Source organism: Thermobia domestica, chromosome 1 (assembly GCF_964235325.1).
Source record: "Thermobia domestica chromosome 1, izTheDome1.hap1.1, whole genome shotgun sequence".
Classification (NCBI taxonomy): domain Eukaryota; kingdom Metazoa; phylum Arthropoda; class Insecta; order Zygentoma; family Lepismatidae; genus Thermobia; species Thermobia domestica.
This window is the reverse complement of record NC_137454.1, coordinates 213,231,305-213,248,638: the sequence shown is the minus strand read 5'-3', so window position 1 is coordinate 213,248,638 and position 17,334 is coordinate 213,231,305. Positions and strand designations below refer to the sequence as shown.

General features: G+C 33.4%; 1 protein-coding gene across 1 annotated transcript in view; it reads right to left on the bottom strand.

The window, feature by feature from the left end:
- Positions 1 to 17,334, bottom strand: part of Sec24CD (COPII coat complex component secretory 24CD) — a 63,203-nt gene that overhangs the window by 23,436 nt on the left and 22,433 nt on the right. Inside the window, exons 9-11 of the mRNA XM_081769662.1 lie at positions 14,393 to 14,508; positions 11,914 to 12,117; positions 4,021 to 4,227 (exon numbers count right to left, since the gene is read on the bottom strand). Coding sequence (XP_081625788.1) covers positions 4,021 to 4,227; positions 11,914 to 12,117; positions 14,393 to 14,508 — 527 coding nt within the window. The remainder of the gene's footprint in view (positions 1 to 4,020; positions 4,228 to 11,913; positions 12,118 to 14,392; positions 14,509 to 17,334) is intronic.

Here is a 17,334-nt window from a genome sequence, read left to right as displayed (position 1 = left end):
TGTGATGTATGTGTAAATTTAACGATTTTTGAATATTCCACGACGCGAGTTCTCTGTCAACTACAACTGCACAGCTGACTGCCGAGCTCATTCAATATTCTCGAGAGTCCAAACCGTACGCTATCCACATATTAGCGATCTTCTGAGGACGGATCCCGTCGCACGAAATTAATTACTGACCCCCTAGTAATATGGTATTCTGTGTGGAAACGCAACGATTGCGGTGAATCTGAAAATATCGCTGAAAAGTATGCTGTGTAAGGACCAGATTCACCGTTTTTGAAAAGTACGTCTATTACAAAAACACGATGCTGTTTCGACCACTATTTCATGTTGTTGGAATACTTTGGATACAGGACCGTCTGACTATCATTACGTTGCACAATTTTCACTTAGTGTAGCCAATATCTGTATAACGAAATACTTTGGATAGATTATTAATTACCTGTACCTTGGGCAGAAAGTGCTCATACATGTGCACTATACTTAATAGAATGTTAATTTAATATTAACAAAAGAAGAATGTTTTTAATATCTGTAAGAGATATTGAGAGTGTTATGTAATTAGTTGCTATGTAATTGTTTATGGATACCTAATCATCAGGTCTGTGTGCATGACAGTTTGAATGAAAATACATAAAAGTGTATCAACTAATAAACCATTTGATACCGTTCATCGACTTTATAATTCTGATAGAAAAGGTGAGAATAATAGTATATATAATTATTAAAGATATTTTTGCATGCAAACAATTGTTACCACTCGAGATTTATATATCAACGATCGAACCAGGTTGACGACTACCATTGGTGAGTCGTTATAAAAATTTTGGTGCCGGAACCCGGGATTAGTTAAAAATTTTGGTTTACCTCACCCGGGAGTTGCTGTAAATTCATATCCCGAAGCAAAGTAAGGGTGAATTTACTTTTGTAATAAAGTTAATGAATACAAATTTCACAAGACTGAGAAGTGGTAAAATAATTATAAGAAAAATGAACGGTGAGGCAATAGAAAATGAATCCAATGATGGTGATAACGGTGAACATAGTGTAGCACCAGGAATGACATTCGAAGAACGAATCTTGCTAACCTTACAGCGGCAAGAACAATGTCGAAAGGACGATTTTGAAGCCATGAAACAAAATTTGGTCGAATTGAAGCAGACGATAGAACAGAAGATAGAACAGAAGTCCGAAGAATCTAACCAGCAATACGAGGAGTTAAAGCAGAAGATAGAACAGAAGTCAGATGAAACGAAACAGTCAATTGTCCAGGCGATGAATGACATCACCTCGCAGTTCGAGGAAAAATTAAAAAGAATATCCGAGGATTGTCAGGATAAGCACAACCACCAAATCCAAGAAATCAGTGGTGTAAAAAAGGATTTAGAAGTAATAGAATCTTCTGTTCAACAGCAAAAGATTCAGGTCATCAATAATTCTAACAACATACGTGCAAATACGCAATTGATAGCTACTCTACAGGAAGAAATTAGAACGCTACAGGTTAAGGACAACACATACCACAATAATATGGGTAGTGATCGCTTGGATTTTCCCCACTCACCAGAGATGACTTCGCCTTCACCTGTGTCTGATGAGGATATTATTTTGGAAAAAATTCATCCGAAGAGTACAGATGGGCGGAAAAGGGATGGTGCAACGACACATCACGTCATGGATAGGAATTGTCATCCAATAAGTACACGGAATGATAAAAGGAAGGTAAAGTTAAGTGTTAAGATGAGTGAAATACGGGCTATGAGTAAATTCAGTGGTAAATGTAATGAGAACGCTACTTCTTTCCTGGAAAAATTTCAGGACGAATGCAATATAATGTGTATAGATAGATCACAATATATGAAATTAATCCCTCATGTATTACTCCCACCATGTTCTTTATGGTTTAAAGCCGTACGTGATCACATCAATACTTATGAGGAATTCAAAGCAGCGCTAATTGCGAATTATGAAAATGACTTTTTGCTTGCAAATCGAGATGCCACCATTAGAAATCAACATTTCAATCCTCGTTTGCACAAATCTGTTGTTGAATTTGTTGTAAATACATACAACGAATTAAAAGTCGTTAATCCCTTGCAATCGGAATCTAGAATAATAGCATCGATTCGAAATTTGCTCCCATTTAAGTTACAACAGATCTTGTTTTCTACACAGTGTATGAGTTTCAACCATTTATTAATGCTTGTCCAATGCTATGAAACTCAATACCATGCTATGAGTCAACAAGCAGGAGTAGGTAAAAATAAGAATAATTCAGATCATTTTGTACCTGTTCGGAATCTAAATATCAGAAGTGTGAATGATACGGAACACAACCTAAGCCGAGTAAATTCTAGCAATCAAAACGAGCAAAATAGGCAAAGTTATGTAGGGAATCAGCCTAACCTAATTAATCGTGGTAATCCTGATGTCAGATCACCCAACAGAAGTAGACATAAAAACAATCGGAATATAGGGCGAAATTACAGGAATACAACAAGCTACATGGATAGACGTAATTGGAGGCCAAGAGATGGCACTTCGTATCAAAATCAGAATCACGATGAAATACATGTACAGCATATTGGGGAACCTAATCATGATTGTGCAGTACAGTGTACTTTATTAGAATCATATGCAAGTATGAATGTAAGCTGATTACCGTTAATGAAATTAGGTTAAACCCATATCAGTTATAGATTCTTGTGAACTTTTATTTTTAAGTTTATGTGTTAATATCGATAATGAAAACAATTCTTATAACTTCGCTATACAGGCAATATGAGGAATTATAATTCGATTCATAATTGATTAAAAACAAAGATTATTTCTATTAGATTGACTTGTGTTGAAAACTTAACTGCCAAAGATTATGTTAAGTATAAGATTCAGTCTATTAAGTTAATTATTCAACGACTGTCTTGAATGAGATTCTTCTATATTTTGATGCCTTATGGATCCAATGTTTATTTTAAAATATCACCTAATGTAATTATTATATAATGCGCCCTGGATAATGGTAACTCATGTTTTAACTGCAATTGCTTCTTACGATTTTGATTTCGCACCCTTCAAAGATTAAATAAATAGGCAACGACATTTTAATAATTAAATAAATATAATTAATGTAATAAAAAATAAGTATTAATGAAATGAAAGATTTGTTATAAATGTATCTATATCTATGATATGTAATGAAGATACATACGAGGGGCGATCAAAATGTGATGAACATATGTAATGTAAGACCATTATTGTAAACGGACCAGTGGTTATTGAAGATAAAAGCCAAGCTCGCTTATGACTTTTATATTCAGTCCAATTGTCGGGCGACATTTTATATAACGAAATACTTTGGATAGATTATTAATTACCTGTACCTTGGGCAGAAAGTGCTCATACATGTGCACTATACTTAATAGAATGTTAATTTAATATTAACAAAAGAAGAATGTTTTTAATATCTGTAAGAGATATTGAGAGTGTTATGTAATTAGTTGCTATGTAATTGTTTATGGATACCTAATCATCAGGTCTGTGTGCATGACAGTTTGAATGAAAATACATAAAAGTGTATCAACTAATAAACCATTTGATACCGTTCATCGACTTTATAATTCTGATAGAAAAGGTGAGAATAATAGTATATATAATTATTAAAGATATTTTTGCATGCAAACAATTGTTACCACTCGAGATTTATATATCAACGATTGAACCAGGTTGACGACTACCATTGGTGAGTCGTTATATCTGTCATGAAAAAATGTGAGATTCCCCTGCTGTACCCTGTACTATCACTATTGATATTTCCATAAAAGTATTCTTTCACGTATCTCAATAGCTTTCACATGATTATTTAGAATGAAAGAAGAAAATACACTTAAAAATACTAATTAAGTGAAGAAAGGAAGAAAGACACATTCACATTTTCTTTTGACTCAAGACTTGATCATAGCAAGTTTTGAATTAGATGCTTTACATTTTATTTAATTCACAAAAACAGGAATATATTACCTTCAGAGCTTCCAAACCAGCCTGAATTGCGGGGGCCAAAACTGTTTCCGTTTCTCGAGTATCGGCAAACATTGTGGGTATCTGTTCCATTAAACTATCAATAACAGCTTCTGACTCACTTGGGTCGCATAAAAATCCATCAAGGAGAGGCATGAACATATCCTGAACATCACCAACAACCATCATTTGTGGCTGTGCCAAACATCCCTAAAAGAAAGAACAAAAATTGTTTACTGATATTCAACACCTTTTACAAATAACTTTGAGAGAATAATATATGAATTAAAATTTTTATGTCGTTATAATTATCTTTAAAACGTCTTAAATCAATATAATTTCATATATTTAGCATCTAACGTGGGTTCCTAAGATGAAATAAAATCTTTCAGTTCAAAGTCTAATGATTATGCCTTTTAGGCTAAGGGAAACGGATAAAGGCAAATGAATGATGGAAGAATTGGTGGGAGGAAACGGGACTCACAAGAAATCCAGAGACACGATGTTGTCCATTACAAACTTACTTGACCGGGGATCGAACCAAGGGCCCAACGCATGACGTGGGTTCCGAATCAGTATTGCCACTAGAAATTAAATGCAGATGATACGCATCAAATGTCATATAGCTAACCATTTAGCCAGACAGGACGTGTACAGATTTTTCGCATAATGATGCAAAAGTATAGGGTTGATTGCATGATACATGGACACATCAGATACATGCGTAAAAGACGATCATTGCAATTACCTAGGTAGTTTGATGACATGAAAAAATGCAATTCAAAGTAGATACATAGTTCTTGGCATAGCCCTCCCCGCTGGTCTAGTGGCTAATGCGCGCACCTTGGGTCCATGTAGTCCCACGTTCAATTTCCCGATGGGAGAGCATTAAAATCGAATGCATTATAGTGTTCGAATTGCACCTTCACTCTAGGACCATGTTTCATATATCGTCGGTGATGGAAAGGGGCCTAACTTCAATAAACAAACAAGTTCTTGTTATGTCCCAAATCACAACATTCGCCTTTCGCACTTGTGATCTCAGGTACGAGTTTGCTTCAGCACCAGCTTTCAAATCTCTCCACATAATAGTAGTAGTCCGGACTGACTAACTGATCAACGTTCAAATTAAACCGCTTAAGACAGGAACTTGAAATTTGGGCAGTGCATATGATTTGTAATGTAAGGTCCCACTAAGGAAAACTTTTGCAAATTCGATAAGGAAGAGGGGAGAAGAGGGGAGGCGATATCTCAAAATATCCATATCTCACAATCCTTGAACAATGATATGGATTTATCATTAGACACGTCTTTTACCTTTTTTGATACTCGATTTTGAAAGGAAGAAAATGGGGTAAGAAAAAAAAAAAAGGTGGGGGGGAATTACAATTTAGAATAAGATGTCCATATCTGGGAATCTCTTTAAGGTTAGAAACATAAAATTCGGTATTTGGACTTCTCATTTAAAATAATTAGACGTGTGTTTCACATTTTTTTTTATATTGGCCATAGAAGAAAAGAAAAAAAAGGATGAGGTATAACTGTTATAACTGACTGGCTATACCTCGAAATTCATTAAGAGTAGATACATATTAATTAAAGACGTATTTCAAGCGTTTTCTGGTGTTCCCCGCAGAAAGGAAGAAAAAAGAATGAGTTGCAATTGTTATAATAAGATGACCATATCTCGAAATCCCTTAAGATTAGAGATATGAGAAGTGCGAGGGTCTGGGAGTGAAGTCCCCAGCTAGCCGAATGTTAATCTACACATAAACTTCATGGTTATTCTGCCTTTATTGGATAAACATTGGAACTTACAACAGGAATCTTATGTTTCAATATTTTAGCAGTCAAAAAGAATGACTATGCTGATAAAAATAAGCTTCGTATGTAATACACATCTCTTCGACGAAGAAAAGTACTTACCTTTTAAATTTTCAAATTACGAGAACACAAGCAAGTGATCATAAAACTTTACTGAGCACTTGTTCATAATAACCTACTTATAAAAAATAAATAAATAAATAAAATAATTTTTTAAAAAATGTTAACTACATTTAGATCAATTTCCGATTTCTACGCTACATAAAAAATTCATATTAATGAACTCCTATAGATTCCCGGTGGGAGACTACAAAAAATTAAATTTCACAATCGTTTACTTTCATTATCATCTATCTCTTTAGCCTAAAGAGTTTAACCACAGGACGTTAAACCAACGTTGAAAAAAAATCAGTTTTTTAATTTTTTTTTTGATACACACACACACACACACACACACATATATATATATATATATATATATATATATATATATATATATATATATATATATATATATATATATATATACAGTATTAACGAAACAAAACTGACCAAAGCACCAAATATATATATTAATAACACTTGTGTAATAGTTTCGGCAATTTAACATAGCATTCATCGATAATTTCTGTCTGATGAAGGCGATGTTACATTGCCGAAACTGTAACACAAATATTAATATATATTTTTGGTGCTTTGGTCAGTTTTGTTTCGTTAATACTGTGAATATTTCCAAAGTTATAATGAATAAGTATTTTTTTTTTATTTTTAAAATTACCTGTACTCGATATTTTTAAAACGGAGTACAATTTAAATATATATTTTTTAACTGGTAAACTACGACGGTTTCAGATTTCTTTTATTAAGTGAACTTAGAATGAAACCGAAATCGGGGGTATCCTGATATTTATGTTAAGTTTCATCCACGGTGTTTCTCCTACGTAAGTCAGTAGCAAAGAATTATTATTTTTCCAACATATAAAAGTAGAAATTCACAGTAATTTACAGAATTTACTTCACAATAATTCGACGAAAGATCATTATCATAATCATAGAATGTATCATAGAATAGAATAAATAATCATAGAATCTTTTGAAGCATCTTCATTAGTAATAAACGAAAGTAAAATATGCACAAATGTAGAATGTAAGAAACACTCGAAACGAATGTGTAGAATATACCATAATTTCCAAACAGCAAAAATTTTGCATTGTGTTGCACAGCCTCTTTTAAAATTTTTTTTTTTTTTTTTTAAGTAAATTGAATACATTTTTTCTCCTTTCATCAGAATTTTCTCAATGAATATCCCTTTTTTTTATTATTAAATTCAAATTTATTTAAGGTAAACTTGCATATCAGCATGAGCTGTGTATGAATATAAATATTTGATATCTGCACTCAGTATGGCGAAAATAATACCAAAATAATATAATATGTACAATAGTACGATATTTTTAATCAAGATTAGCTTTTTATTTTTAAATACCTTTTTTCATTTTCTTTCTATTTACAACATAACAACTAGGTGAAATGCCTTTTTTCTTTTTTTTTTTTATAGCACGATACGAATAGGTTTAAGAGAAATATATGAAAGATATATTTCTATCCCCTTAGGACGCGTATTTGAATCGAAATGAAACTAGAGATAGAAACCCAATTCGATTCAAGTATTATCTATCTTTAAAAACTCCTTTCAAATAGTACGGCAGTTACTGTATGCGAAAAAAAGAAAATCCCTTCCTAGAACAAGAATTTCCATCCAAGTGCAGAGCTAATGATAAATATCGGGATCAACCCAAATTATGTTTAAAAGTTCGTTTTAAACGGTTCAATCGTGTATTCACTTTTGTTATTTTATGAATAAAAAGTAAGAAATTAAAATATTACAGAAACGTCCATTTATAGACAGAATTTGCTAAAATCCTGGGGCACGTCTCAACTTATTTTCAATAAAGATTTTATATATCGAGTTCTATCTGCCTAACTTGAAGAGCTCTTGATACATATTTTTATAAATTTTAAACCCTTTCCCCTTAGAATATTCATTTTGGTAGAATTCAGAAGTTAAAAACCCAGTGCGAGTGAATTGCTAACTATGCTAGAGTTTATTCCGTTTTTCCCATGATAATGAAATGCACAACACTGAATATTATTTTTATACATTGAGAATAACAGAAATTTCCTCCTCCCCCTTATAACCGGAATATTCTAAAACATTGGAGCACGTGGCCACTTATAATAAGGAGGTTATATGCGAATTTTCATCTTTGGAACATGGGAGGCTCTTGAGATACTCTCGTCGGATACTCTATATTTTATACTCTTTCTTCCATTCCCTTAAGGATACATATGACAGTTCACTTCTCATATTTAAATCTGCGATCCGAGTGCTATGTTCAAAAATTCATTTCAAACAGTTCAGCCGTTTATTTGTGATGATAAGACAGACAACGCAGATTTATATATGAGGAAAAAATATAGACATTTCCATCTTAAAAGCGGAAGTTTTGGAAACGCAAGGATACATGCTTAATTTAATGAGGAAATTATACCAATTCCACTTTCCTAACTTCAAAGCCCCTGAGACACCAATTTTACCATAAATGTTGATAACCCTTCAAAAATTCATTTCAAACAAGTCAGCCCACGTTCCAATAACGGTAAAAAGGCTATGATATGTATTATCACGATATGTACAATTCGGAACTAAAAATTGTAAGTACTGGATGTTAAATGGATTCAAGTTTTCTCCTTAAGTCTTCTGTACAATAGGAAATTATTAAATCAGTACACTATCAAACCTGCTGGCCCAATAACTAACCTAAAAAACGATATAATTTGTTTAAATTTGCACTAAGATTCCTCCTACCATCATACGCACTGAGATGCTAGTTTCAGATTTAAATTTGATTAATGTCCCAGAACGATTAGAAATATATAATTTTGTTTTAAGCAAAATAAATTTTGTTTAAATCATACATTAAAAAAAAAAAATTAGATTTAAATCACTTTTAATAATTTATTTCTCTCTCCTGTTGTATGTATGTACGCATGTTCAACCAGACAGAGCGAAAATGCCGCTTGAAATCTGTGCTTATGAATAACTGATTTTAAAAGCTATTGTCTCGAAGTCACGAAAGGCAATTGTGAACGATGCAAAAAGTAGAAGTGACAGGAAGAGAAAAAAATGTGTTGCTTAGAATACCTATTATTTGGATTGTGCGTCATATCGCACAACTTCACCAACATTAGAGACGCAAGTGTTTTCCATTTACGATTTGTTTAGAAGTACTTACAGGAAACAGTTGACTTCACATTGTCTTTGCAAGGGCATATACGACAGAAATCCTAATTCAGAAACTGCAGTTACAGTGCAACCTTGGATTACGAAATTAATTCGTTCTGTAATGCTGTTTATGAACTGAGAATTATGTTTCTAATTGAATTATAGATACAATTAATCAGTTCCACTACGGAGACGTAGTAATTTCTATTATAGGGAGCTGGCTTTAATACGAGGCTGAGGAATTCAGAGTTGATTGACAGGTTCCCCACCCCGTCACCAAGAAACGGTCACTCGACGGTCCTGGGCAGGGTTGCCAGTGCGTTGTCAAAAAATTCAGCTAATACTCGCTTAATTCAAAGAGTTTATGCAATTATGCAATCCCTATCGAAGATCCCCGTATACGTGGACACACACAAATTAGGCTGTGATAATAAATGCTTCAGTTTTTTCTCCTTCGCTTCTTCATCGCACTGCACTATGGCCTTCCTTATTACTTCTCTAGCTTCACTGTGTATAGTTTGCCCTCTCTTACGCTGTGAAGCCATTGTCACATGAATAATAAGCAACAAAACCGCAACCACAACAGCACACAATAAATAACCAACTCACACTAACTCTTCAGAATGACATTCATGTGACAATTTTTTAACCCTGGCAACGCTGACATATAGAAGGAGGGTAAGGGAGTATTGCAAGAGTCAGACAGAAAAAATGTTGAAATTTTTCCCCCCTTTACCTCAGCCCCCGCTGGTAAACAAGCTAGCTCCCTATAATACATTTTCTGTGATGAATCATCATCATCCTCATCATCGGTATTCTGCCCTTATTGGCAGGTCACTTGCCGCTGAGAATCCTCCATGCTCCACGGTCTTCCGCTAACCTCTTCGTCTTCACGTAAGATCTGTTTTTATATCGTCTATTAATTGTAGCTCCTTCGCCCTCTTCTTTTCTTTCCTGCTACCATACCCTCTAGTATGTCCCTCATGATACAATTTCTTCTCAAGCAATGTCTCAACCAGTTTCTCTTCCTCTTCTCAATAATACCTAAAATTGTTCTTTTCTCCTTCACCATTTCTAACATCCTCTCATTCGTCTTCCGCTCGACCCAACTAATTCTTTCCATTCTTCTCCACACCCACATGTCGAAGTCGTTTTTCATCACATTTACATATGTCCATGTTTCCGCCCCATACAGTAAAACACTCCACTCGAAACATTTCATAAGTCTTTTTCTCAACTCTTTATTCAAGGTCCCACAAAACAAAACTTTTCTTCCTCCTAAAGGCTTCTTTCGCGACGTTCGCACTTCTTGTCATTACTAAGAATACTTCCCAGATATCGAAAACTATTCACTTGTTCTATTTTCTGCCCTCCCACTTTTATATTTGATACAGACCGCTTCGTACCAATCAGCATGGCTTTTGTCTTTCTAACACTTATTTTCCACCCATATTCTTCACAGCCTTCCTCAAGTTTTTTTTTTTAACTCCTATTGATTTTCTTTTCTGATTCTGCAACAGTGATGAAGAATACAGAACGAAAATAAACTTATTTTTTTAAAAACAAATAAGTAACACAAAATTAAACAAAATAGTATGAGGCTTAGTAATAATAATAATAATAATAATAATAATAATAATAATAATAATAATAGAAAAAGAAGAAAGATTATTTTTGAATACAATATTTTTAGAAGATAATATCCGTAGCAAATAAACGCTTGAAAGCAACATTTGGGCACGTGGAATTATGGGTACAGGGAGCGTGTATGCGTTGTACGTTTGTACCATGAAAGATTGTTTGTAAAACGGGGCAAAACTGTTCACAGAAGTTGTTCGTAGATCGATTTTTTTGCGAACTGAGAGTTCACTGAACATGAAAATCTCCCACACATTCGAGATTGACGTAGTGTCTACGATATGTAATACGTTCTTTGATTACATATCTGAATCTAATGCACAAAGACCTTACCAGTTCTGCGTCCGAAACTTCACTTTCCATCATGAATTTTCTTTCAGTTTCATGGAACCATTTCAGTACGAAAAAATATATTCGGAAGAATGAAACAGCTACTGAAACTGCCACAGTTACACACCATTTTACATATCTCATTAGGACGTAAAGGTTTATTAACAATTTCCCTCTGTACCTGCTAATTATGACACTTTTTTTGTACTATTTTATTTTTCTCTACACAATTTTACAATTTTTGCTACAAAAACAGTTTCTTGAAACTGAACTAAAATATATGATTGACAGTGAAGCTCAGGAGGTGAATACAGCAATATATTCATTCAAAAAACTTTCTATGCAAAAACCATAACATCTCTATCTAGCTATTATTTAATGATCAAATATTACATAACTGAAAAGTGCTGTGGTAAACCGAAAATAAATTACTGAATTAACGATAGCCCCAATGAACAGGCACTTTTCCTAATAAAAATTTAGAAGTTAACTTTCTGCTGGTTGGTTGAATTAGAGATTAGAGTCCTTTTTAGGACCGAGGCTATATGGGACATGAACTTACAGAGTAACGAACCATACGAGCTCCCACCGGGAATCTAATCCAAGTCTCCCACAAGTTAACTTTCTGTAGTGTGTAATACGTACATTACGTCCTGCATTAGACCACGTATGTACACGAACTTTTTATTTATTTATTTATATAAAAGTGCTATTGGATATCGTCTATGTTTTCACAATTACTCTCGAAAACTATCCATATTTTTCACTAAACAAGAAATATGAACAACAGTAGTTAAATTTTATAAGTACTACTCACCTTGACATTATAAAAGTGAACTGTATTATTGTAAGTAATAAAGCCGACTTTCATATTTGATCTTGGCTGTCCTTCATCTTTCGGAAGCAATTTTATTATTTCCCTCATTTCTCGACATAACAAATTTACCATTCCTGACTTAATATTGTTATAGGATACGTCTATTACAAAAATTAACGCAGGAGGTTTTGGAAATGTGTTATTCTGTAAGAAACATAAATAAAAGTACATATAAGATAATAAGGTACATATTTTTTTGGTTATTTTCTTTATTTCTATTGCATAACAATGATGGAAAAGTCTACCAAGTTATTTTGAGCTTTTACATGTGTCACTTAAGAAAAATGCATTTTTTTTTTTTTTAATTTTCAAAAGGTCACACTAAATTCCTTTGTTTTGCACTATGTACAGTTTTGTTCAAAAAATCTTGCCACTTATCTCTTTGAACAGCACTATACTCCTACCTACAGTTGGAATTAAATAAAACGAATTTAGATTTTCTTCGGTCAATTAAGAGCTCCATTTAGAGTAGAAGTATTAGAATTTTCTATGTACGGTTCCCAGTATATGGGCTTTTCAAGCAAGGTAGGTGGCCAGATTTTTTGAACAAGAACGAAAATATATATCAGCAATACAATACTCGACATAAAAATTAAAAGATATTTGTTTACTTGTTTGCAAAGAACACTTAAAAAACAGTAGTTCCTTACAGTTATATAAATGAAAATAGTACAAACAGGGACTGAAGATGTATAACAATGAAGCTATATGTAGCCAGTTCTGAAGTATAGGAATACTTTGCATAATGCAGTTTTCAACAAAATTTTATTAATATTTTGTGAGCACCATTTTACAAGACAGAATCTACACATTTTAACATAGTAAGTATATGTTTCATTTTGTTAATAATGTGTATTCTAATGTTCCGTTGAATAATAATAATAATAAATGGTTAATTAATTTTTTAAATGCAACTTTACAAAGATCATTAATAATTTTGATCTTAAATTTTTTTCCGCTCCCGTGAATCTCAATCGTTAGTACGCATACATTAGTGGGTCTACAAAACCGAAATAATGGCGATAGCGCTCAATGCAGTTGTGTGCATCATCTGGCCGACTGCAATCCTTCGTGAGTAGAACAGAAGTTTAATGCAATATTGTAATACAGTGACTTTAGTATACATAATGAAGATATTCGATTTACGATATATGTAACACCGAAAGTGATATCAGCAACAGAAACACACATTTCTTTATCGGAAAATTATATAACTTGGACATTACAATCACAACATACTGTTTCAAGTCTTGTGTGGTCCCTCTGTCAATGTATCTTCTGGTGTTATATTGCCCGCTAAAACAAAGTTATAGATTCTATCCATCGACAGAACAAATGCCTCAATATATTGATAAACTTTTTGCAAAAGAGGAAAAATCTTAGTTCAATCCACATATTGCGAAAATATCTTTGTTAAAGGTGTAAACACACTCGATCATATGGAAAGTAGTTATGTGTCAGTAGTTTCACATCTTGAAGTGTGTAGTTTCCACTATCTCTGTTAGTAACAATAAGTTTTACTTTTTGACATTTCATAATCATCGCAGCCTCAGAAGAGAATACCTACTTCAAGATGTGAAACATACTAATGGCTTATAACTATTTTTCATTTGATTGTGTGAGTTTACATCTTCAACAAATAAAATTTGACATGTGGACTGACCTTCTTTTCCTCTCTTTACAAAGGTCTCATATTGAAACGGGTTTTTACGGATAGACAGAACCCGTAGAGTTTTATAGCGTTTATTATCACAGAATCTATATGTTTTATTATGTTTTAGAGGGAACTGTAGCGCCAGAAGATACATTAACAAAGGGACCAGGGACAGCATCCAACTGTCTCTAGAAGTACTTCGTTACGCCGATTTAGAGTGATGAGGTATAAAACCTTACGAGCTACTCAAACAGGCAGTGTTTAACAGTCAACATGAGGCATCTATTGTGATATTTTGCAGTGTTCGTTAAGAATGAATAAATAGATAAATAAATACACAAATTACAGCAGAAAAAACACGAACAAGACGAATACATACAAACACTTATCAGGTAATACCACAGAAAATTTTGGTAGATCAGATTATAAACAACGAACGAAACAATGAAAAGTGTTCCTAAACCAATTATAAAAGAGAAACTATTTAGAGATAATATTATAGGTCGTTATTTAAAAAATAAGTTTTACTAGAAACACGGTTCATGACTGGTAAACAATTCCTTTAATAACATTTTTTTTTTCTTTTTAAATGATAGTGTAAAATCTAATTTCAAAATTGTTGTTCACATAGAAACTCCTTTAAACTATAACAGCTTCTTTACCTGGAATAACATATGCATCCATTAATGGTTTACATTCCAAATATTTGACTACTGAAGGTTAACAGTACATTTGAGGAAAATGAAGTATATATAGCCCACTTACCCTACAATAATCCTTAATTGCTACATACTCATACGTCCCCAAAACAAGTTCAGGTCTTTCATTTCTATCTACTCTTTGTCCCGTATGATCCAGATGCTGGAAATATTCTGGAGGAACTGGAATGCAAAAAACAACAGATTATACTCTTTCGGATTTACAAATAACAGGAGAGAGAACACTAGAGTGTAAGACTATCATTAGAACAGGTATGCGTTCTGAAATTTTCCCTGACTGTTGTCATTTTCTATTAATATGGCGCTTACAACACAATGTAATTTTAGCTTCATACAAACATGAAAAATACGATTTAATTTCGAACATCCACCAATATTATTTTTATCAGGAACTTTTCGTTGAAAATATCTTAACCTCTTCAGTTTTAGAGTGTCTACTAAAGTTAACTTGGATATTTCCTGTATTTTTAGTGCCCTGCCAGAAAAAATTCCAGTATCCTATGGTGAACTGAAAACAAACAGTGAGTGGACATATACGACTGTATGATGTGATATATTTAACAGCCTGTAAAATGTGTTGAAAAAAGTAGTCTTTTTCAATATTCTAATAGAAAGACTGTACAGAAACTAGTGGTTAAAATCGAAAGAAATAGAACAGGTGTTTTCTGGACGTTATTTCTTCCAGAATGTCTGTTGTAATCCACTCACACCCAACACTTTCCTCACCTGGTTCATCGAATTACATATACATATTTAGACTTATTTTTATATTTGTATTACATTTGGTACAGAAAACACTATTAAGCAGAAGACCAGTTCTTCCTAATGATCAGTTTCTCACAACCTGAATCGCATTTCTGGAAATATTTACAAACAAACTGCCTCTATAGGCAGAAACAGCATTATATACAACCTGCTGGGAAACCAAACCTATCTTAACGCAAGTTTTCGTAAGACATGTTATATTATAAGCACGTCTTATATTACAAATACTACAAATTTTCTTGGAACTAGCTAGTTTTTTTTTTTTAGAGGTTGGCCAGTTAGCCCTATCACCTTTTACACCCAGATGATAAGACTGTCACTTTGAAGGATCATTAAGGCAATTTTTACTTTTCTCCAGTATTACACAATAATTATCAACACATTTTCTGTATTTGCAGTATCCATACAAATTTTCAGTAAGTTCCAGTATGTCAAATATTCCAAGTATCCGTAAACACTCTGAGAGTCTATGCCCATTTCAATAAGCATGTGGTTTATCGTACTGTATTTCATTCTTACAACGAAATATTTCAGTTAAGAATGCCTATAATCCTAAATGGATCCTAGATAGTGGTTGCTGTCAATTAGGGTAACTTGACTTCTATAATTTACATCCGTTTTAACTCCCTCAAATGTAGAAATATTTTATAATGACTGATGATCAGGTTTGAAAGAGTTAAAATGTTAGGACTCAAAATACCATAAAGTTGAATTCTCAAATATGAATAAAATCGGCTCTTTCCTCGATTTATCACATATAATATGTATTCAACCGTTAGAGGTATTTTGTGATTTAGACACTGAGTTGAGTTGAGTTGATTTTGAGTTTATCGTCCCGTTCAGCAGCGAGGCTATATGAGACGTGGACCTACTGATTAACGTGGAATCCGAACCACATGAGCTCCCGCCGGGAATCGAACCCGGGTCTCCCGCGCCAAAGGCGCGTATGCTAACCGCTTAGCCACGGAGGAGCTCAATTTTAGACACTGAGTTTCCAAGCACAGCAGTAGTGGTACAATCCATATGGACTAAATGGTTGAGCACCAACTTCAAGAGTGATAGCAAGTATAGCTCTTCAGGAAGAGGACTGCGTAGCGTAGTGTACACATTAGCACACTAAGCCGGAGACTCGGATTCAATCTCGGTCCAGTAATATACTTCTTAATTCTTTGTATACAATTGAATTCGCGCCTATAGAGGAACTGATGTGATATACAATCGATTATTTTCTCAATTTATTACATGAATAAATTTTCATATCAAATGAAATTCATGTAAAAGTTTTACTTTTTACTATTTATTTTTATTTTATAGTATGATCATGCCTGAGTTAGAAGAGGAACTTTCCCTTGACATCAGCCACTTAAAAACACATCCTGAGACTTTCTATGAGAAAGTGGTACCTATACTGACACGTAAGATAACGGGAAAACACTAAGTAATATAATATTGTACATACATAATAAGGTTAAATAAAAACTGGAATATTACACTTTAATATTCACTATCTCGCTAGTAATGTCAATTTTGAGAGCATTTTTGTACATGGATACACAAAATAAGCACTTATGATGAGAAGAATTTAATTTCAAACGAAAATAAAACACGAGAAATCATTTTGAAATTCAATTAAATGAAATAAATAAATAATTAAATGTAATCTTTAGTTTACCGTAGTACAATTATGTCCTATTGGATAAAGGACCATGTAATAAATGATATGGGAAGATTAACACACCCAAGTGAATTGTAATAGAAAGAAAGCTGTGTTGGAAATAAGATAATATTCCTGAGGAAACTCATGGACACGATGTTGTCTGCCATACACTCGCATGGCCCAAGACTGAAAAAGAGATGAGCATTCAGCCACTGAGCCATAGTACTCAACTGAATTTACATTTGAATGCTAATATGAAGTGCCTCAAGCTCTACGTGACTAAATGGTTAGGATTCTTGCCCTTTACGTGAAACTTGTGCACAGTTCCCGGAAGGTTGTCATCAAAATTTTCTAACAAACTGTATATCAATGTCTGACATAGCCTAGCTGGAAAAAGTAACGTTAAGCTCCAATAAGTTGCTCGATTAGATCAATCCATCATCTGTAATATTTATTTTCATGTTATTTACTTTGATGTCCCATGACCAGCAGATTGCCCGTTCCTCGCACGCGGAGAATACGTCTCATTTGGAACATAAAGGGCAATGGGGCCTGAATTTAGTTTT